The sequence below is a fragment of the Scyliorhinus torazame genome, chromosome 10, assembly GCF_047496885.1.
Source record: "Scyliorhinus torazame isolate Kashiwa2021f chromosome 10, sScyTor2.1, whole genome shotgun sequence".
Classification (NCBI taxonomy): domain Eukaryota; kingdom Metazoa; phylum Chordata; class Chondrichthyes; order Carcharhiniformes; family Scyliorhinidae; genus Scyliorhinus; species Scyliorhinus torazame.
The window spans coordinates 22,253,863-22,279,501 of record NC_092716.1 but is presented as its reverse complement, the minus strand read 5'-3'; the positions used below and the strand labels follow the sequence as shown (position 1 = coordinate 22,279,501).

General features: G+C 47.4%; 1 protein-coding gene across 1 annotated transcript in view; it reads left to right on the top strand.

Annotated features, from left to right (window-relative positions):
- Positions 1 to 394: 394 nt before the first annotated feature.
- LOC140430399 (CBY1-interacting BAR domain-containing protein 2-like) overlaps positions 395 to 25,639 on the top strand; it is a 45,047-nt gene continuing 19,802 nt past the window's right edge. Inside the window, exons 1-4 of the mRNA XM_072517859.1 lie at positions 395 to 535; positions 12,375 to 12,609; positions 21,530 to 21,598; positions 24,250 to 24,351. Coding sequence (XP_072373960.1) covers positions 516 to 535; positions 12,375 to 12,609; positions 21,530 to 21,598; positions 24,250 to 24,351 — 426 coding nt within the window. The 5' untranslated portion in view covers positions 395 to 515. The remainder of the gene's footprint in view (positions 536 to 12,374; positions 12,610 to 21,529; positions 21,599 to 24,249; positions 24,352 to 25,639) is intronic.

The window sequence follows — 25,639 nt, the reverse complement described above, 5'->3', positions numbered from 1 at the left end:
GTCGGGGCGGCGTTGCGCGATTCGCGCCCAGCCTGGCAATTCTCCGGAGCCCAGCGTGGGCTGAGAGAATCCCGCGCAGAGTCTGCCAATCACGCATGGAGTATAATCGGCCATCCTAGAACCCATCAATCCAGAGTGGAAACAAGTCATCCCCGATCCCATGACATGGTCTAACTAAGGGTCAAAACAAGAAAACAAGGCTGCATGAATGTATTACCAAAAAAAAGCAATTGGGCTGCATCATGTTGAAACCTTCCAAAGTTGCATTTAGGTACACGAGTCTCAACATTTGTTAAACGAAAAATATGTGTAAAACACATAATTGAGTAAGTAAGTGGTTCTTTGCTGCCATCTAGTGATGTTTGAGAGAAATAGTGTGCGGTAAAGGTGATTTGCTTTGCGTGTTTGTCGTCTCTATAACAACCAGAGACACCGATACTTTGCTTTCCTTCTGGGACGGGCTGGCGCTGTCTGCCATTTAAATAAGGAAGGAAATTCAGAACGATTCTGGGGAAATGAATTCTTCTTTATCAAGGTAAGGGCAAGGTGTCTTTAAATCCACATTCAGAAATGTTTAGATGAGTGAAAAAAAGAGTGTGATTTGAAAGGTGGGAGGGACTGTGTCAGTCACTGATGCACACAGCAAACTACCACTGCTCGTGGCATCAATGCAGCTGGGAACCTAATCAATTTCAGTACAATTTATTTTTTAATACTTCTCTTCAGGGAACCAAATTTGGTGCTGGCCAGTCAGGACTTCTGACGGTTGGAATATGAACAAGAACAAGTTCAGCAGCCATTTTGAGCCACCTTGCCAATTTGGTTGGGCCCATTCAAGAGTTTAATCATTTACTGCGCAATGGCTAATGTCTAGAAATTCCCCCCTTACTTTTCTGACTCTGCAAAATGGAGGTCTGTAAAAGACTTTGCAAACAAATTTGAACAAAACAGCGCCCTGGTATTTTAATTCTGTACGTAAAAGGCATTTTTGGGGGGCAAATTGTCACTTTAGTCAGAGTTACTGCTATGATGTCACAATAACATCGAGTGCAGTAAGCAATTCTTTAAATCTCGTTTTTTGCTTTCATTGGTTTTCTTATTTCCTCACGTTTTGTGTCATGCACGAGAGGTTTTGGGGAAGACTACGCATTTTGACGTTCCCCGATAAATCTGGCCAATTCCAGTGGATATCCTTCATTCTATTAGTTCATTAACATTCTTTCCCCGTCAATCTCCCTCTCAATCACCATTGAAATGATTTCAAGTTGGCATGAAAAAGTGGTGATCTCAATAGTTCCCAGATATTAAATAATCTGCCTGACAATTAACCGCATGCATTCTGTTTCTATATCTCACCTCAGCTTGGACCAAGTACTCTTCACCCAAAACCCATCGCGGGACTACACTGGCTCACAATCTTTAAAAAAATGTTTTTTTTCTAATTTGTTCATGGGATGGGGGCATCGCTGGCTGGGCTAACAATCATTGCCCATCCCTGAGGGCATTTAAGTGTCAACCACAATTCTGCGGGTCTGGAGTCACATGTAGGCCAGGCTAGGTAAGGATATCAGATTCCCTTCGTTCAAGGACATTTGTGAATCAGATGAGCTTTTCCGACAATCAGCAATGGTTTCATGGTCAAGTGGGTTTCCTCCGGGTGCTCCGGTTTCCTTCCACAGTCCAAAGCTGTGCAGGTTAGCTGGATTGGCCATTCTAGGTTGCCACTTAGTGTAAAGGGATGTGACGGTTAGGTTAAGGGTTTATTGGGACGTGGATTTCGGTGAGGTGCTTTTTCAGAGGGTTGGTGCAGACTCGATGGGCCGAGTGGTCTCCTTCTGTACTGTAGCGATTCTATGATTTTATTCTCGATTTTTATTGAATTCAAATTTCACCATCTGCCGTGGTGGGATTCAAAATCCTATCCCCAGGGAATGACCCTGGGTCTCTGGATTACTAGTCCAATGACAATATCAGTATGCCGCTGCCTCCCCGAGTAACCCGGTAACCTTTTGATTTTGAAATGATCGTCCTTGTTTTCAAATCCCCCGCCTCTTTGCACTCTTCCAATCTGGCTTGTTCTTGCACATTTCTGTCCTTGGAGAGAGGAAGGCTGAGAGGAGATTTGACAGGAGAGCTCAAAATCATGAGGGGGCTGGGCAGAGAAGGCAGGGAGAAATTGTTCCCGCTGGTAGAAGAATCAAGAATGAGAGGGCACAGATTTCAGATGATTTTCAGAAGAAGCAAAATGGCATGTGAGGACGGGCCCTTTTCACACATCGGATGCTTCGGGTCTGAGGTGCACTGCCTGGAAGTGCGGTAGAGGCAGATTCAATGCAGGCATTCACGGGGGTTAGATGATGATTTGAATAGAAACTATATTCAGGGGAAAAGACAGGAGAAAGGCGATAATCCACAACGTCATTTGGTGAACCAGTGCAGATGCGCTGGCCTCCCCCTGCGTCATAACGATTCTGTGATATCCGATTTTCATCATTGGTGCTTGTGCCTTCAGCTAACCCGGGCCGAAGCTCTGGAGTTCCTTCCATTAGCTTCTTCCTCTCTCTACCTCACTATCTCTCTTCAGATGCACCTTAAAACCCAACCTCTGAGACGAAAACTTTGATTATTAGTCCTGATATCCCCTGTGCCACAGTGTCAGATTTGGTCTGATAACACTCCTGTGACCTGCCTCAGGATCTAAGGAAGGGTGTGCTGGCCTTGGAAAGGGTCCAGAGGAGGTTCACAAGAATGATCCCTGGAATGAAGAGCTTGGCATATGAGGAACGGTTGAGGACCCTGGGTCTGTACCTGTTGGAGTTTAGAAGGGTGAGGGGGGATCTTATTGATACTTACAGGATACTGCGAGGCCTGGATAGAGTGGACGTGGAGAGGATGTTTCCACTTGTACGATAAACTAGAACCAGAGGACACAATCTCAGACTAAAGGGACAATCCTTTGAAGCAGATATGAGGAGGAATTTCTTCAGCCGGAATCTGTGGAACTCTTTGCCGCAGAAGGCTGTGAAGGCCAAATCACTGAGTGTCTTTAAGACAGAGATAAATAGGTTTTTGATCAAGAAGGAGATCAGGGGTTATGGGGAGAAGGCAGGAGAATGGGGATGAGAAAAATATCAGCCATGATTGAATGGCAGAGCAGACTCGATGGGCCGAGTGGCCTAATTCTGCTCCTATGTCTTATGGGATTATGTTAAATTAAAGGTGCCATGTAAATGCAAGTTGTTGTTGTTTGATAAAGCGCTGAAAAATATTAACATAAACTACAATCTCATTCAGGGCGCACCAATCTCCAGACCTTATCAACAATTATTGAATAAACAGACTGCACCATCAGTCTAGACACTTAACAAGGTCCAGAAAAGTAAGAAATATCTGTAGTAGAAACAGTTTTAAAGAGCTCCTGCTTGTGCGCCATTGTTGCAATTCAGGACTTATCTGGATCTATACCCCTTGGCTTGACTCCAAACATTCCCTCTTTCAGGTTAACCCTTTCCCAGCATCTTCCTCCCCTCAATATAGTAAAAGAGCTTCAACCACACCAACATTTACAACGTAAAGAAGTGCAAAGGTGCCCAAGGTCCCCACCTGATTGTTCAGTGATGCCACACAGGACAGTGCTAATAGGGACACAGCCAGACTTAGCTGTGATAAAAACATTTTTTCGTAGGAGTTGCCCGTCATTTTGCTCGGGGCATATTGGCACTAACCTGCCATGGGTTTGATTAATGCAGTGGTTGCCTAATCCAGCTCACACGCTTCCCTCCATCTCATTTTTACTGTCTGAATTATTCATGCGCTTAAAGGTGTTTTGACAAGATTCGTCAGGGGACTGTTTCGTCTGTCAGGCAGATTGATAACCAGAAGACATGCAGCGAAATGGCTGAAGGCACTGGATACTGTAAAGGCGATGGGCCCTGACAATATTCCAGCAATAGGACTGAAGACTTGTGCTCCAGAACTTGCCGCGCCCCTAGCCAAGCTGTTCCAGTACAGATACAACACTGACATCTAACCTGCAATGTGGAAAATTGCACAGGTGTGTCCTTTATACAAGAAACAGGATAAATCCAACCTGGACAATTACTGCCCCATCAGTCTACTCTCCATCATCAGCAAAGTGATGGAAAGGGTTATCTATTTAGGCGTGATCTATTAGATTTCCAGAAGGCTTTTCATAGATTATCATAGAATTTACAGTGCAGAAGGAGGCCATTCGGCCCATCGAGTCTGCACCCTACCCAAGGTCAACACCTCCACCCTATCCCCATAACACAGTAACCCTACCCAACACTAAGGGACATTTTGGACACTAAGGGCAATTTATCATGGCCAATCCATCTAGCCTGCACATCTTTGGACTGTGGGAGGAAACCCACGCACACACGGGGAGGATGTACAGACTCCGCACAGACAGTGGCCCAAGCCGGAATTGAACCTGGGACCCTGGAGCTGTGAAGCAATTGTGCTATCCACAATGCTACCATGCTGCCCCCAATGCTACCATGCTGCCCTAAGTGCAGTCTTATCAACTGCACTTTTGACAAGGTGCAGCATAGGAGGCTGTTAAATATGTTAAGAATCCATGGTGTTCAGGGTAAGATCCTGGTATGGATAGAGGATTGGCTGACTGGCAGAAAGCAGAGAGTGGGGATAAAGGGGTCTTTTTCAGGATGGCAGCCGGTGCGTAGTAATGTGCCTCAGGGGTTGGTGTTGGGTCCACAACCTTTCACAATATAGTGTGGAGATGCCGGCGTTGGACTGGGGTGAGCACAGTACGAAGTCTTACAACACCAGGTTAAAGTCCAACAGGTTTGTTTCGATGTCACTAGCTTTCGGAGCGCAGCTCCTTCCTCAGGTGAATCTGGTTTCACAATATACATTAACAATCTGGAAGAAGGGCACTGTTGCTACGTTTGCAGGTGATACAAAGATATGAAAAATGAAATGAAATGAAAATCGCTTATTGTCACAAGTAGGCTTCAAATGAAGTTACTGTGAAAATCTCCTAGTCGCCACACTCTGGCGCTTGTCCGGATACACTGAGTGGGAATTCAGAATGTTCAATTCATCTATCAAGCACCTCTTTCAGGACTTACCGAGGACCCGGAGGAAACCCACGCAGACACGGGGCGAACGTGCAGACTCCGCACAGACAGTGACCCAAATGGAAATTGAACCTGGGTCCCTGGTGCTGTGAAGCAACAGTGCTAACAATTGTGCTACCGTAAGTATGGGTATGTCCTGCCCCCATCACAGGATTTTCTATTTTTGTGTGACTGGGTTGGAGTTAGGCCGGGGTTCACACTTGTGAGATTTACAGAGGCAGTTGGCATTTAAATTATCAGCGACCTTCACTGAAGTAGGACATTGGTAGCGCAGGTGTGTGAACCCCATCAGGTGAGACCAGGTAAGAGCTGGACTGAACTTGGTGGATTCATTGGGATAGCCAGTACTACTTTGGATATGGTCACGGGACACCTTTGGGAGAAGTAACACACCCTTTGGGAGAAAGGTAAGGTAACTTTGGAGATTGTTAAAAGTATTTGTGCCCAAAAAGTACATAAACTCACTGGAACTGTCAAGCTGTCAAAGGACTGTCAAAGCTTTTATCATACTGTCAAAACTCATTGGAGCTGTCAAATCTTATTTTAATTGTTAAAGATGTCAATGGATTTAACTCTGCTGAGCTTTAAATTTAAAAATAGTCTGGAGATGTTTTTTAAAATCTTCATATTTTGTTATGTCTGTTGACATAAGCCTGAGTGCTATCATTTTTGGATTTGTGCTGCAATGGCTGATTTGACAAACTAGATATTGTAACAGTGCGGTGCCTGTTAAGTGAGCAGTTTGATTCATGTGCAGTGGTTGCAGAATAGAAATATTTGTTTACGTAAGTGATAAATTGATTGAATCTCTATGTATTGAATGTTATTTTAATCAATTAGAGCATTTTTCTGTTCAAAATAGTGATTTCATCAATAGAGACATAACTTTATTTTGTATCAGCATGGCTCCTGCGGTTTGCCCATGTCAGTACCAGATAGGTTGGTACAGAGTAGGTAAGGGCAAAGGGTGGTGGGTTGGCATGAGTTGGTATTACATTGGCTATAAGGGGCAATGGGGCTGTGGGGGCATGGAGATCAGGGAGTTGGGTAGAGGACCTTGGGTTAGCATAGGAGACCATGGGGCGTGTGGGTGGGAGCCTAAGGTTGCATAGGTTGGCATTGGTGGGGCATGGGAGTGTGGAGGGTGTGGGGGTGGTGAGGGGTGACTGCTGGAGCAGAGATGCACACCTTCCACCCAGGCCCCCTCTGCAGCCAGGCCTCCTCTGCAGCCAGACCCCCTCTGCAGCCAGGCCTCCTCTGCAGCCAGGCCTCCTCTGCAGCCAGACCCCCTCTGCAGCCAGGCCTCCTCTGCAGCCAGACCCCCTCTGCAGCCAGGCCTCCTCTGCAGCCAGGCCTCCTCTGCAGCCAGACCCCCTCTGCAGCCAGGCCTCCTCTGCAGCCAGGCCTCCTCTGCAGCCAGGCCTCCTCTGCAACCAGGCCTCCTCTGCAGCCAGACCCCCTCTGCAGCCAGACCCCCTCTGCAGCCAGGCCCTCTCTGCAGCCAGGCCCCCTCTGCAGCCAGGCCTCCTCTGCAGCCAGGCCCCCACTGCACCCAGACCGCCTCTCCACCCAGGCCACCTCTCCACCCAGGCCGCCTCTGCACCTAGGCTGCCTCCGCAGTCAAGCTGTCTCTGCACCCAGGATGTCCCCCCCCACTACACCAAAGCTGTGCCTGTACCCAGACCGCCTCTGCACCGAGGCCATCTCTGCACCGAGGCCATCTCTGCACCCGGCAGCCTCTGCAGTCGATGGGCCTGACTTCTAACACAGCACCCGTCCCTCAGTGCAGACTGAGAGCCATTTAATGTTTGCAGTCAAATTCTCATTAAGTTGGATATTTCTAAAGTTGAAACCAAAAGAGATTCAGAAATCGGAAAACTTCAACAAGTGCATTAAAACAGCCCTTTTCAAATCTCGTACACAACCTGGACAAGGCAGCAGATGAGAGATACAAGTGCAAACAACAGCATGTTGCCGGGGTTTGTAGGGCTCTGTACTGGCCAGAGCTGATGAAAGTACATGTGAGCCTGGGGTCAGTCATTCCCAACCTTAACCTATGAACCTATTCCTAGAAGCAGAAGCTATATCACCTTTGTGCAAGAATAAACAAACTACTTTGCATGTGTAGTCATGCCTTTCAAGACATCTCAAAGCACCATAGAGGCAGCAAAGTGCGTTTGAAGTACACTCACTGTTGTAAGGTGCGGAACATAGTGGCTGATTTCTGCACAGCAAGCTCTCACAAACAGCAATGTTATAATGACCAGATAGTCTGTTTTCTAAAATAAACAAAGAGATTGCTGGATAAACCCATCAGGCCTGACAGCATCTGTGGAGAGAGAAACAGAGTTAACGTTTCGACTCCACATGACCCTCCACAGAACTGGAGAGGGACTGAAAAGTGGTGAATGGTATACTTGTCGAGGGGGAGTGTTTTCTAACACTGCTGGTTGAAGTGGGAATATTACCAAGACATTGCTTTCTATCATCATGAGGGAGGCAGCAGCTCTGGTGGAGTGGTAAGGCCTCAGAACTCTTGATAAGGGGAGGTTCAAAGTCTATGATAATGAGATCAATAACTGCCTGGCCTCATGAATATGATGCGGATGAATGTTAAAGATTTATCTTGTTCACAAGCCTGGAGGCAACACAGATGATTTCAAGGCAGGCTATGCAGACTCCGAGCTGATATTGTACAACCTTGTGGCCCATTCATAAAGCCAAGCGCCTTCAGAGATTGATTTTGGAGAAGTGCATGCAGGGAGCAGTGGGGGAAGGGGGTCTGCGGAACAGATTAAAGCCCCATGTGATTGATCTCGGCCATGCTGGAATGGGGGAGGGAGAATGACATCCAGGCTGCTCCGACACATCTCGAAAGTGGCAGCCTCAGACACCGTGGCCCCTCTCTGCCTGGTTGCAATTAGGGCAGCAGTTGTAAAATAAACAAGGCCCACAACAAGGAGGGAAAAATACCGTCACAATTAATAGCAGCAAAATGCTAACATTCAGCTCAGGATGCGAACTGCGAGAGGGGAAAAGAATTACAAGTTGGGAGCATTTCTTTCAAATCCAGAAATAGCTGCGACGGCTCGAGCGAACCGCTCAGAGCAGAGATTCATTATAAGTCGGTCGGCAACCATGGTGTGGATGCACTGCAGATCTATAGCCAAGTGCACTAACGGACAGCTTTCTGGAAGGAGGAAAAAGTTGGAGGGAAAGGAGGTGTAAAGGATTTTGCCCTTCTTATCACAACAAGAACTGTTTTCCTCCCAATTGCACCTCCCCCTTGAAATACCATTAAATTACAGACTAGAACTCATTGTCAGGTAAATGACAATGGTGTGATACTGAAGTGATAAACAGACGGTCTCATGTTCATTCCATAGTCGACAATCACTAGCAGTTCGGGTCCCACAATCACATTTCACTGGGCTGTGGAAGGCTCCTATTCTCAATGGTTATACAATGATTATGTATGGCTGTGATTGCTGGATCAGAAATGGTCAGCAATATGGATTACGTTGGATATAGTTTTCATCCATTTTCACATGGATTTCACAGCGTTGCATACGGGTGACCTAAGGGGCGGAATTCTCTCATAATGGGGCTATGTCCCCACGTCCGCGGGAAAACGGGCACAAATCACCCTGGGCTTTCCTGGAGAAAGTCTCGAGTGATTCTCCATTTTGAAGAGGGCCACGCAGCTCCGGCTGCCGATACGGGGCCCTGCACCTCCGGCCGCGGCCCCCCGCCACATGGCGGACCCACACCGGGCTGGCCCCAACAAAATAGCACCCCCCCCCAGATCGTGCGCACCCGCCGATCGGTGGCCCCCAATCGGAACCCTGTCCGTCTTAGAGCTCCCTCGGCCAAGATACTTGGCACAGAAATAGGCCATTTGGCCCCACCAGTCCACAGTGTTTATGCTCGACACAAGCAAGCCGCCTCCCATCTTTCCTCATCTAAATCTATCATCGTGACTCCTTATTCCCTTCTCCCTCACCTGCTTGTCCAGCTTTCCCTTATTTCCATCCATACCATTCACTACAACCACTCGCTGTGAGAGTGAGTTCCACATTCTCACTACTCTCTGGGTGAAGAAGTTTTGAATTCCCCGATTGGATTTCTTGGTGACGATCTCACATTGATGGCCTCTTCCCTCCCCACTGCTGATTGCCTCCTGTAATCCAGCAGCTTTCTTGCACTCACGGCCAAGGCTCCCATTTGAAGAAGGGCCAGAGGGGGGAGCAATCGGCTGCACCCTCTGTAGTAGCTGGCCCCTTAACGGGTGATCTTCTGAAGAGTTAGGTGACCCTCTCATCCAATCGATAGTTTGTGCATAGAATGGGTCCAGGAGGCAGCATTGTGGCTGTACTGCTGTGTACGGAGCATGTGGTGTAAATAAACAGTGGTTGTTTGTACCTAACGGGTGGAGCCACGTTACTGCACCCTCAAGGTGACGGAGAATCGAGACAGCGGGTGATGGTAGGGGGCTTATTCCACCATTAGACTGCAAACTATTCTCCAGCAAAGAGATAGAGAAAACCAAACATCTCAGTGAAGTGCAGTTCCTCTTGTTTCAAGCAATGGACGCTAAAAGAGAGAGGGGGTGCAGGAGTGATGGTGGGTGGCTTGGGAGCTAAGCAGCAGCTTCCTAAAACTGCAGATATTCATCAGCTACAAGCGAAAAGAAGCCAATTAAGAAGCCTTCAGATTGGAGGGAGATGGATTCTTGCTGGGCAAAGGAATCAAAGGTTTTCGGGAGTAGATGGGAATGTGGAACTCGAAATACAAACAGATCAGCCATGATCTATTCAAGGGGCCGAATGGCCTACTTCTGCTCCTATTTTGTATGTTCATGGGTGTGCTCTAACGAAAATAAAAAACAGAGTCCGTTCTCGGCGGGATTAGGTGGAATGTAAATTGTTTTTTCTTCCTTACTACTCAGAGAGTAGTAAGGGCGTGGAATGCCCTGCCTGCAACAGTAGTGGACTTGCCAACACTAAGGGCATTCAAATGGTCATTGGATAGACATATGGACGATAAGGGAATAGTGTAGATGGGCTTTAGAGTGGTTTCACAGGTCGGCGCAACATTGAGGGCCGAAGGGCCTGTACTGCGCTGTAATGTTCTATGTTCTATGTTCTATGTTCTATGTTCTCTTTTATCTCTGGATATGTAAACACTTAATTAACTGCAAATGCTCGCATTCTAAGCATTGTCTGGCATCTTTGAATTTGTCTATATGTATGTTCCTGCCTCTTCATTCACCTGAGGAAGGAGCAGCGCTCCGAAAGCTAGTGATATCGAAACAAACCTGTTGGACTTTAACCTGGTGTTGTGAGACTTCTTACTGGAATTTAGAAGAATGAGGTGATTTTACTGAAACCTACAAAATTCTGAAAGGTTTGACAGGGTGGAGGCTGAGCACTGAGATTGGGAGAAATTTCTTCATTGAAAGGGTTGTGAGTCTTTGGGACTATTTACTGCTGGGCGTTGTGAATGTTTCATTGTTAAATATAGTTAACGCTGAGATGGATGGATTTTTGGTGTCTCTGGGGTTTAAGGGAAATGGGGAGTGAGCGGGAAAATGGGATTGAAGCCCGAGATCAACCACAATTGTATTGAATGTGGGACAGGCTCGATGGGCTGAGTGGTCCAATCCTGCTTCTATTTGTTATGATGTCACCTGATATAATGATAATGAAGTTATTGACCAACCGCAGTGATCAATCGCTATCAATGAGTCTCCGACTAGGACAGACATGAGGTGCGGATTGCCCAGTGTTGGAGAGATTTAGGGATTGTCGATACAAAGTCACCTCCTCCACAAACTACACTACAGGGTTGTTAAGAAGGCGTACGGTGTGTTAGCTTTTATTGGTAGAGGGATTGAGTTTCGGAGCCATGAGGTCATGTTGCAGCTGTACAAAACTCTGGTGCGGCCACATTTGGAGTATTGCGTGCAATTCTGGTCGCCGCATTACAGGAAGGATGTGGAAGCATTGGAAAGGGTGCAGAGGAGATTTACCAGAATGTTGCCTGGTATGGAAGGAAGATCTTATGAGGAAAGGCTGAGGGACTTGAGGCTGTTTTCGTTAGAGAGAAGAAGGTTAAGAGGTGACTTAATTGAGGCATACAAGATGATCAGAGGATTGGATAGGGTGGACAGTGAGAGCCTTTTTCCTCGGATGGTGATGTCTAGTACGAGGGGACATAGCTTTAAATTGAGGGGAGATAGATATAGGACAGATGTCAGAGGTAAGTTCTTTACTCAGAGAGTAGTAAGGGCGTGGAATGCCCTGCCTGCAACAGTAGTGGACTCACCAACACTAAGGGCATTCAAATGGTCATTGGATAGACATATGGACGATAAGGGAATAGTGTAGATGGGCTTTAGAGTGGTTTCACAGGTCGGCGCAACATCGAGGGCCGAAGGGCCTGTACTGCGCTGTAATGTTCTATGTCTATGTTCTTCAGCTATTTTTCTTGCTGGTAGCCATCTTTCTTCTGCCCTCGCCCTTAAGGTCATAGTTATACTCCCGGCAATGCAGCCAAAACTGCCCAGAAGGATCTAGAGGTACGCGATTGTGTGCAGGTGAGCACCTCAACACTAAGTCTGATGCCTGTAGTTAAATTCAGAACAGAATGAAGCTCAGAGGCATGTGAGTTGCAAGCCCCGCCATGCTGCCCTGTCGGGGAGGAAAATGTTCCTAGGATTTGAGGCTGTCTTTCAGTCACCAAAGTCCAAAAATAAATCAAGAGTCAGAACAGATTTGTGGCAGGACAAAGCCGACTTGTTTATAAAAGCGAATTGGGGACAGAGCTGCACAAGGAGCTTGTTTCGGTATTTGTGGAAACCAGTCTTGCGAGTTGGTGATTTGGTTCCCTCTCGTCCACTGAATCCAAGAGGCCATCTGAGCAGCTGACAAATAGGCAACGGGGAACAAACAAGAAACTGCAGAGTTGACTCAATCTGAAATTTCCATCAGTAAAGAGGGTTGATGACTGCTGTAACTTTAGAAAGAAATCAATGTCTTCTTTAGCTTGGATTCAGCACAGAAGAGCTCGGAACTAACCCAACACCATTCCACTACCAAAATTCTGATTTTGTCTTGGGCTTTTATTCCAGAGTTTCACTCATCCCTCATTAATGCTTCCAGCGTCCCAATCCCTCACAGCATTATCTGAAATTGCTGCTCTCTACATGTCCTGCTTTCACCTTTTGATTTTTTAATTCTTTTCAAAAAGGGATTCTCAGGTTAAGATCATGGAAGGGACAGTGAACAATGCAGAAAAGTATCTGGGCCAATTCTGCTTGCTCCTGGCTTCCTACACACGGAAGAATGCCAGACTGAGAGACAAGGTTGACCTGCTGATCAAACAGATCATGGACTTTGCAAACACCGAGAATCCAGAGATGCGGCGATGCCTCAAGGACTTCGGAGAGGAGATGTCCAAAATTCAGGACTATCGTCAGGCAGAGGTAGTAATGTTCACAGAAAAGACTGTTCATGGAGGTGATTTATTTTGTGACATTGTGTTTTTTAAAATTCATTTATGGGATGCCATCCCTAGTTGCCCTTCAGAAGGTGGTGGCTAGTTGCCTTCTTGAGCCGCAGCAGTCCTTCAGGTGTAGGTACACCCACTGTGCTGTTAGGGAGGGAATTCCAGGATGCTGCCCCGGCGACAGTGAAGGAACGGCTATATATTTCCAAGTTAGGGTGGTGAGTGACTTGGAGGGGAATCTCCAGGTGGTGGGGTTCCCAGGTATCTGCTGCTCTTGTCCTAGCTGGTAATTGTCATGGGTTTGGAAGGTGTATTTGGTATCGCACTGTACAGGGCCCTCACTCGGGAAAAATAATATGGGTAAATGCTTATCACTTGCACGCGTAATTGCATTCTGGAATCACAGTGATACTAGTTTGGTACAAAATGGTCTGTTATTCACAGTTTTCAGGTAATTACATTTTCAATCACCACCTTTAGGTATTTATTTAGCAATGTTGCTTTGTGAATTCTAACTTTGGGGGAATCAAGAGAGGCCTGGGAGATGCTTCTTGTGACCTTTTAGCCTTCATTCTGAGGAAATGGGTGGATGGAGATACTAGGCCTCTACTCAACATCATCTAAGTTACCCTTGACAGCTCAGCTGAACTTAGGAACTCACTGTGTGGAGAAGTGTTGGCAAACTCGTGCATGGTACAGGATATTCAAACTCAAATGCAGTAAGTATTCAAGTTTTTCCCCCCCCTTCTTTGTCGGTTATACAGATTCTTGGAGGCAATATTAAGTTAAAATGCATGCTTCAGGTAATTTGCACATATCCCAAGTTGCTGATATGAGGAAAATATAGAAGCATAGAAAATAGGAAAAGAAGGAGGCCATTCGGCCCTTCAAGCCTGTTCCGCCATTATGATCATGGCTGATCATCAAGTTCAATAGCCTGATCCTGCCTTCCCCCTCAATATCCTTTGATCCCCTTCGCCCCCAGTGATATATCTAACTGCTTCTTGAAAACATTCAATGATTTTGGCCTCAACTGCTTCCTGTGGTAGCAAATTCCACAGGCCGATCACTCTCTGGGTGAAGAGATTTCTCCTCATCTCAGTCCTAAATGGTCTACCCCGTATCCTCAGTCTGTTCCCCCTGGTTCTGGGCACCCCCACCATCAGGACCATCAGGAGTGCAATGGAGGTTCCCCAGATCAATCCCTGGATGGCAGGATTGTTGTTTGCGGAGACTGGGTCTGTATTCCCAAGATCTTTCAAGAATGAGGGGTAGCATCATCGAATCTTACAAAATTCTTCCAGGACATGACAGGGTGGATGTAGATAGGATGTTTCCCCAGCTGTGAGTCTAAAACCAGGGGACGTAATCTCAGAAAAAAGAGGAGGCCATTTAAGACTGAGAGAAGGAGGAATTTCTTCAGAATCATGGAATAATACAGAGCAGAAGAGGCCATTCGGCCCTTAGCGTCTGCACCGATACATGAAAAACACCTGACCTACCTACCTAATCCCATTTGCCAGCACTTGACCTTGAATGTTATGATGTGCCAAGGGCTCATCCAGGTTCTTCTCAAAGAATGTGAGGCAACCCGCATCTACAACCCACCCAGGCAGTACATTCCATACCGTCACCACCCTCTCAGTAAAAAAGGTTTTTCCTCAAATCCCCCCGAAACCTGCTGCCCCTCATCTTGAACCTGTCTCCCCTCGTGACTGACCCTTCAACTAAGGGGAACAGCTGCTCCATATTCACCCTGTCCATGCCCTTCATAATCTTATACACCTCGATCAGGTCACCCCTCAGTCTTCTCTGCTCCAGCAAAAACAACCCAAGCCTATCCAACCCCTCTTTATAACTTAAATATTCCATCCTAGGCAACATCCTGACGAATCGCCTCTGCACCCCCTCCAGTGAAATCACATCCTTCCTATAATGTGGTGACCAGAATTGCACACAGTGCTCCAGCTGTGGCCTCATCAAAGTTCTGTACAGCTGCAACATGACCTCCCTGCTTTTGTAATCTCTGCTTCGATTAATAAAGACAAGTGTCTCATTTCGCCACCCTATTAACCTGCCTGTCTATCTTCAGAGATCTATGGACTGAACGTCCCAGTGTCAAACCATTCATTGAATGCTTCCTTGTCAAATTACTCCTTCCAAAGTGTATCACCTCACACTTTTCAGGGTTAAATTCCATCTGCCATTTTCTGCCCGTTTGACCATCCTGTCAATATCCTCCTGTAACCCAAGGCGCTCAATCTCACTTTTAACCACCTGGCCAATCTTTGTGTCATCCACAAACTTGCTGATCCTACCCCCCACATAGTCATCTGTGTTGTTTATGTAGATCCCTGTGGTACGTCACTGAACACTGGTTTCCAGTCACTAAAACAGCTCATCACCCTCTGTCTCCAACAACTAAGCCAATTTTGAATCCACCTTATCAAATTACCCTGTGTCCCATGTGCCTTCTTTATTAGTCTCCAATGTGGAACCTTGTCAGAGGCTTTGATGAAATCCATATAAACCACATCAACTTCACTCCCCTCATCTACACACCTGGTCATATCCTCAAAAACTTCAATCAAATTTGTCAGGTATGAGCTCCCTCTGACAAAGCCATGCTCACTATCCCTGATCAACCTTGCTTCTCCAAGTGGAGATAGTTTCTCTCAGAGGGTGGTAAAAGTCCTGACTGCACTCCAAGACCGACAAGCTTCAAATAATTTTAGCCAGAGAAGATATAAGCACAAAGCTGATTGAACTGCCTAAGTTTCACCAAGTTTGAAAAGCATTCATTCCTATTAACTACAGGAGGTAGTTTCAGGATTAGAATCAGTCTTAGGTGATACTCAGCAAGTGAAATCAAAACAGTCCCTGCGGAATGAACATTTAAAGAAAACATTATTTGAAACATTGGCGAATGCCATGGGCGACCTCCCATTCAGTGAAACAGAACTTAAGCATGTCGCTTTCTTTTCTTCACCACATTCAAATAGAAAGAGAAACAAAATCAACTAATGCCAAAAATCAAGAAGAAATGGTGAAAAATTTCTGGAGGTCATCAGCAATTGTGAATGATACAGCTGGGACCTGATATTCTGATGGAAGGACTCCAGTCAAAAAACCCACCCCTCTTTTCTCCTTCAGAGACTGTACCAGTACCAGTATTTTGATATAAAGCTCTAAAGTCCATTTGTCTTCAATGCCAGATGACTGTATCTCAATTTCCTTATATCAGATATCCACTAATATTGAAGAATTCAATGTCCAGCAGCTTTGGAATGTCGTGATGAAGTTGCTTTATTTAGAAATCGCTAGATGCAGTCTGACGTCCAGCCTAGGAGGCACTCAAACTCACTCATCTTTCACTGAAGTATTTTTGTTGAATATTTTGAAATGTTTCACACTGTTCATTTACCGCCATACCTTTTAGCCTATTTTTTTAAGAAGTCGATGAATGGTTGCCACCTTCGGGGGAACCCCAGTACAGATCCCCTCAAGGTGAACTTAATTTTTTCCATACCCAGAAAACTTGACATGTCCGAAAGCCATAGTTCGGTCTTCGGGGGTTTTGAGTCCCTCCAGGCCAGCAGTATTCGCCGCCGGGCTATTAGGGAAGCAAAGGCCAGAACATCTGCCTCTTACTCCCCCTGGACTCCCGGGTCTTCCGAAACCCCGAAAATTACCACCCCTGGACTCATCACCACCCTTGTTTTCAGCACCTGGGACATGACTCCTGCAAATCCCTCCCAGTATCCCCTAAGCTTAGGGCATGCCCAAAACATGTGAACATGGTTCGCTGGTCCTCCCGGGCATCTAGCGCACTTGTCCTCTACCCCAAAGAATTTGCTCATCCGAGCTACCGTCATGTGGGCCCGATGAACGACCTTAAATTGAATCAGGCCGAGCCTGGCACATGTTGCGGTTGAGTTTACCCTACTCAGGGCTTCCGCCCACAGCCCGCCCTCCATCTCCCCACCAAGCCCCTCCTCCCATTTGAGCTTCAGTTCCTCCGTCTGGGACTCTTCCCCCTTCATGAGCACCTTGTAGATATCCGAGACTCTACCCTCTCCTCCTTCTCCTCTAGAGACTATTCTGTCCCGGATCCCTTTTGGCGGGAGGCGTGGGAAGGATGGGACCTGTCTGCGTACAAAGTAAGTACCTGTAAGTACCTAAAGTCATTTCCCCTTACCAGCCCAAATTTCTCCTCCAAGCCCCTCAAACTCGCAACGCTCCCCTCCAGGAACATATCGCCCACCCTCCCCACCCCCGCCCGCCACCATGTTCGAAACCCTCCATCCATGTTCCCGGGGGCAAACCGATGGTTATCACATATTGGAGCCCAGACAGACACCGCCCCCCCCCCCCCCCCCCCTCCCACATGCCTCCTCCACTGGCCCCATAGTCGCAGGGCCGCCCCCACTACCGGGCTGGTGGAGTACCTGGCCGGCGACAGCGGTAGGGGAGCCGTGACCAGGGCTGCCAAACTAGTGCCCCTGCACGAAGCTGCCTCCACTCACTCCCAGATAGACCCCGTACCCACCATCCACTTCCTTATCATGGCTATGTTAGCCGCACAGTAGTAGTTGATCAGACTCGGCAATGCCAGTTCCCCCTCGCTGCGGCTCCTTTCAAGCATCACCTTCTTCATCCGCGGGGATTTTCCCGCCCAGACAAAGCTCATGATGATTTTGCCAGTCCTTTTGAAGAAGGACCTTGGGATAAAGATCGGGAGGCACTGGAAGACTAACAGAAATCTAGGGAGGTTTGTCATCTTTACAGTCTGCACCCTCCCCGCCAGTGACAGCGGGAGTGCATCCCATCTCCGAAACTCCCTCTTCATTTGTTCCACCACTCTAGTCAAATTTAACTTATGCAACCTGCCCCAGTCTCGTGCCACCTGTATCCCCAAGTACCGGAAACTTTCCTCCACCAACCTAAATGGCAGATCCTTCAGTCTAATCTCCTGGCCCCTTGCCTGCACCACAAACATCTCACTCTTGGCCATATTTAATTTGTACCCTGAAAACCGGCTGAACGTCCTCAATGTTTCCAGTATATTTTCCATCCCGGCCAGTGGGTCCGACACGTACAGGAGCAGGTCGTCCGCATAGAGAGAGACCCTATGTTCCACCCCCGACCCCCCTAGTCATTCCCTTCCACCCCTTCGCAGCTCTCAACACCATCGCCAACGGCTCTATGGCCAGCGCAAACAGCAGCGGGGAGAGTGGGCACCCCTGCCTGGCCCGCAGTGCAGTCTGAAATAATCTGACATTATCCTGTTCATCCTAATGCTAGCTTTTGGAGCCTGGTACAATAGTCTGACCCAGTTAACCAGTCCCTCCTCGAACCCAAACCATCCAAGCACCTCCCACAAATAGCCCCACTCCACCCAGTCGAAGGTCTTCTCAGCGTCCATTGCCACCACTACCTCCACCTCCTTGCCCGTCGGGGGCATCATGATCACATTAAGCAATCTTCTCAAGTTAGCTGCCTGCCTTTCACAAACCCTGTCTGACCGTCCCCAATCACCTCCGGTACGCAGTCCTCAATTCTAATCGCCAGGAGCTTGGCATCCACATTGATCAGGGAGATTGGCCTGTATGACCCGCAGGATTCCGGGTCCTTGTCCCGCTTCAGTATCAGCGAGATGGTGGCTTGAGACATCGTCGGTGGCAGGGTCCCTCTGTCCCTTGCCTCATTAAAAACCCTTGTCAGGACCGGTCCCACTATCTCCAAGAATTTCTTGTAAAACTCTACTGGGTATCCATCCAGTCCTTTTAGCCTATTTACCCAATCAACCATAACCAGTTCTCCCCTCGTACCTGTGAACGATTTTTGTACAAAATTGGCTTTGCCTTCAAGTTTCTTGATTGTGATTGGAGTTTGCCACTTTCAAATTTAATGTGGGATTCAATGGTATTATGATCACTATTTCCCAAGGGATCTTTTATTGTGACATTGCTAATTAACCTACCTCATTACACAATACTAAATCTAATTTAACTTTACGTCGAATCAGTTCCACAATCTATTGCTTCAGGAATGTTGTGAGAAAAAAATTCTACAAACTCATTTTGCAAACTAAAGTAAATTTTGAAATGGAGCAGACATTTGGCACAACATATCTAACTCTTCAAAACAGCCTGCAATGATATGCACTTCACCTCCCCAACTCATTAAATAAACTTAGCAGGATTTGAACTCATGTCCTTTGGGTTACTAATCCAAAACAATAACCATTACCCTATCATAACCTGCCCTCAAATTGAAGGAGGGAAAGGGACTAAGTAATGTTATGGGCCATGGTTAGGAGAATCCCAAAGTGTATCATGGAGTTCACCTGACCCACAACTTTTAATAGATTGTGGCATGGGGAGCACATGGCCCACTCTACAGGTATGGTACAGCAGAAAATGGACCAATGTTTTTTTAAAACATAACAATGTTTATTCTATGAACTCAAGTTAACCTTTTTAAAACAAACAGTGAATATCTTAGCAAACAGTAAATCAAATACACCCCCTAAAGAATACAACACTAAGTAATCTGTATGCCGTCCTTTTAACATCCAAAAGGCTTAACAAACCTTCAAACAGGAGCACATTAGGGTTTACATTCAAGACTGAAAACATTTATAATTCATTCTGAATTAACCAAATGATTAAGAAATAGTCCTTCATGGCAGAGACCAACAGCAGTGCAGCTCACAGACACACCCACGCTTTCTCAAACTGAAACTAAAAAGCAGAAGTGGAGCTCAGCTCCACCCACACTCTGACATCACTCCAGTAACATGAGCAGCTCCATTTCTTAAAGGTACATTTCTTAAATACTCATTTCTTAAAGGGTACTCTCACATGACACCTCCCCCCCAGAAAAAAACCCCCATCAACTTCAATATGGTTCCATTTTTCACCTTTGCACTATCCTTTAAGAAATGCACACAGCAAATATACTTGTTCGTTTAAAAAAACAACACACGCAAACAGGTATAATAATAAAGTCAATTTTTTTCCGTTCTTCTTCCTCCAACTGAAATCCTTCATGATTGACAGTCTCGTTGAACAGGAAGGTCTCTGCACAATCCGTCCAATTCTCTATGCCTCGGCATTTCTCTTTAAAGTCAGATACTTTAGTTCAATCTGATCATAGAGTCCTTTGTAATTCTCCAACACATGCGCATTGGTTATCACAGCTTTCAGGCAGTCAAATGCCTGTTGAAACTCCGCTGTCCATTGAAATTTTTGACGTTTCTTCAGCAAATCCATCAGTGGAGCAATCACACTACAAAACATTTGCACACATGTTCGATCAAATCCACTCATGCCAAGAAATCGCATTATTTCCCTTTGACTCGAGGGCATCGAAAACTCCTCCAGGAACGTGATTCGGGCTTTTCCAAATTCACTTTTGGCTAGGTTTATCACCAAACCCGCCTCCAGAAGTCAGTCGAATAACTCCATCAGATGTTTCAAATGTTCTGTCCATGTCTGGCTGAAAATCACCAGATCGTCGATGTATACCTCACAATTGGGTAATCCTGAAACAACTTTGTTAGTTAACCGTTGAAATGTGGCTGGTGCGTTTTCCATGCCAAATGGCATAACTTTGAATTGGTATATACCATCTGGAGTCACAAAAGCTGAAATCTCCTTCGCCCTTTCAGATACAATTCTAAAAATTAGGGCCAGACCTTTCGGGAGCGATGTTGGGAAGCACTTCTTCACGCAAAAAGTGGTAGAGGTTTGGAACTCTCTCCCACAAACAGCAGTTGCAGCTGGAACAGTTTTAGTTTTGAATCCGAGATAGAGAGATAGATTTTTGTTGAGCAAAGATATTAAGGGATCTGGACTAAAGGCAGGTATATGGGGCTGGATTCTCAGTATCCGCTGCTTTGTCCACACCATCCATCTGGTCTTACGACCAGAAAGTTGGCGCCGCCCCTGCACCGATCCTCCACACGGTGGGGGACTAGCAGCCGCGCAGTGTAATGCCCCCGGCTTTACCTGTGGATACGGCCGCATCCACACGGCGGCAGCCTGCGGCGGCTGTGCCGTACAACATGGCACCGGCCACGCACAGACCTGGCCTGCCAAAAACCGCCCCGCTAGTAACCAGCCTCACCATCCCCAGACCACCCCGCCACCAGTCCCCCCAACCCCCGTCAAAGTCCCCCCTGCCAGCGAAATGGCGACCCACCCCCAACACTGGTGGTGCTGGACACAGTCCGCAGCCGCCACACGAGGTCCCCGAAAGGTGTGAGCACGCGCGACCGACGCCGTCGGGGACTCGGCCCATCGGGGGCTGAGCACTGGGGGAGGGCCTCAGGTGACGCCCTGTACGGCATGCGGTGTACGCTTTGAGGGTCGGAGCCGCCCCCGTTTCTGGCATAAACAGGGATTCTCCGGCCGATCGGCGAACGCGATTTCACCGTCGGCCATTGGAGAATCCAATCCAAGGAGTTGGGCCACAGATTAATCATGATCTCATTAAATGATGGCACGGCTCGAGGGGCTGAATGGCCTACTCCTTTTCCTAAGTTCCTATGGATGTAATAAGTAAAATCTTGACTATTATTCCATAAGGGTTTTTTAGCAAATGATGACAATAATAATCAGTAATAATCAGTTTTCACGAGGTTGAGGCTTCTTACACAGAGAAAGAATGAAATGCTCAGGGAGACTGTGCAGATCAAGTGATAAGAGGTGATAACCACATCATGGAAGTTAATTACCACATGAAGGAATTGGCCAAATGGCAAAAACATGCTTCTATTATTGCGAAGTCACAATGTTTTGTCATAACTTCACAATTAGATTTGTGGTAACAGTTTCTTCATGAGATTGATCTTTGAAATAATTCATTCTTTGCCTTCTTCCCCGTATCAGGTGGAAAGATTGGATGCCAAGGTTATTGGACCATTAAAGGAATACGGTCGGCTCACAAAATCCAAACGGGTATTTTATTTCTTCATTCCTACTTAATTCTCTTCAGCAGTGCTTCTAATTAACCAAAAGTCGAGTTATTTTCCAACCCCAAATTGGTAAATAAGAATGAGAAATGAGAATTTCAACACCCCGCCGAATTTTATCAGCCCTTCGGGAACAAGATGGAAGGGAGACAAGAGGGCAGGCAAAATGGCATGGGAAGGATTGCAGACAGCCCAGCTGCCAGGAGCACAAATAAACCACTGAAGCGTCAATTTCAGGCTCCGCTCCTGCCCCCATGGGCCTTTCACCAAAGGCTGGGGAACCTGCTGTTGGTGGGGAGATTGTTCGGTGAACAGCCTCCTACTAGGTACCGGAATGGGGCCTCCTTATTTTTGGCGATACTTTGGCCCACTGAGAGTTACCAGTGGCCACGGCCACACCGACCACGCCTGTTCACCGAGACACAACCCCACCCCCTGCCCTCCAATAATCGCTGGGGCCTTTCTGCCAGGCACCATTTACCCCCAACTTCGCTTACCCTGCTTGGAGGGCACCAGCCTTTAATGCACCCTCTTTCCTCCAGGTGCAACGCGATAATGGCCACTTGTGGTGGAGCGGCTCAGGTTGCTGAGCCACTAGCCCTATGATTGGGCGAGAAGCTTTTAGGGACAAGTTGCCATCTTTTTTTTCTGTTGCCAAAATACGGCCTGGGTTCCGCCACCGTCCGCCAAAGCAGGGTTGACGCCCTCCCCACCCACGCTTTGAGCTGCGGTGCCAGGCTTTTAGTTTTGTATATAAAATTCAGCCCATCAAGTCTTTACTGGACCGTGTGTCAATGTAGATCGGTGAGCAAGGGGGTGCATGGGACTTGGGTGACAATTAGGATTCAGGCACTAGGGTTTAGAATAAGTGCGTGGTTCCAGAGGTTGCAAGATGAGAGGCCAGGCAGGGCAGGATTAGCACATCACTGTCACAGCCTGTTTGCATTAAGCAAGAAGGACTGGTAACTATTACTGTGGAATCCTTTTGACTCCTCCAAGTGCTGATGTAGTTGGATATTGTGGTGACAGCTGTGATTCAGACCACTTAGCCTCTTGGATCACGGTGATAGAGGATGAAGCACTGGACATGGGGCAGTACAAAACAAAAGGGAACAAAAAACAGCAAAGGCTGGACATCCATCCTGAAATTCAAAAGCATTAAGACTTATCTGGAGAGGCACATGAACAGACGGGATATGGAAGGATACAGGTGGTTGGTCTAGATAGGACATGTGATCGGTGCAGGCTTGGAGGGCCGAAGGGCCCGTTCCTCTGCTGTATTGTTCTTTGTTCTTTGTTAAATACAGAGAAGGTCAATACCATCTGTCAGGAGAAAAGGGGATTGATAATCGTTCAATGTTAGTTTCCTTTCAGAATTGTTCTGGGAGCACGGTGGCGCAGTGGTTAGCACTGCTGCCTCACGGCGCCGAGGTCCCAGGTTCGATCCCGGCTCTGGGTCACTCTCCGTGCGAAGTTTGCACATTCTCCCCGTGTTTGCATGGGTTTCGCCCCCACAGCCCAAAAGATGTGCAGGGTAGGTGGATTGGCCACGCTAAATTGCTCCTTAATTGGAAAAAATGAATTGGGTACTCTAAATTTATTTCATAAAAGGAATTGTTGAAAGATCACCCAAACTCTAAAAGTAAGAATGGAGGGTGGGTGGGTGATGCCCGTGGTGAAACTCCGGGTAGAGTGATATAACTCAATTTCCTCAAATTTGTAGGAGTGAGTGGCGATTCCATTGAAATATATGTTCGAAAGGGACTTGACAAGGTAGATGGTGGAAGAATCGCTGTTGGATCTGGAATAGGGGGGTCCTACAACAGAATCTGTGGCAGTAATGGAGCCCCAGCTGCCAGCTCGAGTGCCAGCGTGAATTCTTGCTGCCTCTTTACAGGAAGGACCCACCGCCTCTTCTACCACTCAGGCACGAAACAGGCCTTCGCCTGGGAGCTAGGGGCGGATGCCCCATCTGACAAGAAATGCCAGCCAATCAGAGGCCGACAGCTCTTCTGGACTTAGCAAAGCCACTGGGTGGACGGTGGCTGCTGCCGGTACCACACCTACCCAAGGCTCAGATTGTGGAGGAGCCCAGGCTCGGGAAACTGATGGTAGGAGGGTTTAATAGGGTGGGGTAGGGACGTGGTTTTCAAGGGACACTCTCCCATTCCCTTCCTGCTGCAAGGTCCGCCAATCAGGAACTGAGGGCATTTGAATGCAGGACCCCCGCCCCCTCCCCCCCAGGAGTCCACAAGCAAACACACCAGGGTTGACTTGTCAAGCTCCTGTTCATATCCCATTGCTCCTCGTCGCATTCTCTTTGGCCGATCAGAGTCAACTCTCCAACCAATCAGCACCCTTTTCTCCTGTGGTATAAATTGTGATTGTTTGAAATTTGGCATTCTTGTGTTTGTTCTGATGAGTGCAAGATCAAAAGATTTGGTAACATGTGTTCACGTCCAGCAATATTGGCATTCTGTACTACGAAGCAATTATTAAATTACACAACTGAATGAGAGTCCCTGTCACAATAAAATGTAAATGAACTTCATAGAATACTAGCTGATAAAACTTTACACGCGTACTTGTTTTGGAAAGCATCATAATTAGTTCTTTCTCTTTCTATTTCTAAATCAGGGTGACATCAAAAAATTTAACAGTGTCAGAAATCGGGAAATGAAAGAACTGGAAAACTTGCAAAAGTTGAAACAGAGGAACCCTTCGGACAGGCAGGGGATTGTATCCTTCCGGAAAGCTCTGCCCTGTAGTGTGGAGAGTTTAGGTGAAATTGACTTGACTTGTGCAACTTTTAAAAAACATTTATGACTTGGAAAAAGTTGCCGTAACTCTGAGTTGATCCTCCCATTCCCAATGCAATCGCCGGAGGTGTGACAGCCGGCCCTTTACCTGCTCCCTCCTCACTGTCCAAACGCTCCTTCCAGGTGAAGTGGCGATTCACTTCCACTTCTTTCAATTGGGACTACTGCATTCGCTCACAATGCGTCTCCGCTACATTGGGGAGACTAAACGCAGACTGATTGACCGCTTTGCAGAACACCTTCACTCAGTCCGCAAGCATGACCCTGACCTTCCTGTTGCTTGATATGTCAACTCGCCATCTTGCTCCCATGTCTACATTACTATCCTTGACCTGCGACAAAGCTCCGGTGAAGCCATTAGGCTCCTTTAAATATGTCTGCAACATATTTCCCCGGGCCTGGGAACTAACGCCCTCCCCTCGGAGACCACACCATTTAGCACTGGTTTCCACAAACGGGGGCCTGGTGTAACGGCATCTGGGGGGGTCTCCCAGGCGATTAGAGACCCCCCCGTGAGGTGGGTATCTGGGTAGGGTGGTACCCTGGCCCTCCTGCTGGCACCTGAGCACCTTGACACTACCAGGCTGCAGAGGTACTGCCAGGGCACCCTGCTAGCAGTGCCAAGATGCCCGGGTGTCAGGTTGCCCTTGGCAGGGATCGGGCCCAGCCTTGCCCTTAAGAGGTGAAGTGGGGAGGGGGGGGGGGGGTTGTTTGAGGACCCCCTAAGAAGTTTGTTGGGTGCAGTGGGGGGCCCGGTGGCCACGGTGGGGTGGCTCCGGGTAGTTCAAAGATCGGGGCGGCATTTATAAATAGACCCCCGATCCGCGAATACTCTTCCAGCACTGGCAGGCTGAGCTCGGCTGTGCAGGAAATGAGGTAAGTGCAGCCTCGCAGGTGCTGATAAACATCCTGCTAAATACGCCCAAAATGGGACTTTGTTTTTGTCCCATTAAATCATACCCATGGATTACTTTGTATGCCCAAATAAAGCTTCCATGGGCATGGAAGTTTTGGAAACATTGGGGTGGATTTTACAGAGGGGTAGAGCTGTCCTCCCTGACCTAAAAGTTGTCTGACACCTTGCTGACCTGAAATGTGGCTGCCTGAGGCACGATCAATTTGACTGGAGACCAAGTTGAATCCAAACTGAGGCTTTATCAGTATCAGATGTGTGGCCTCCCACAGCAGCTGATGAAATGGCTGCGAGC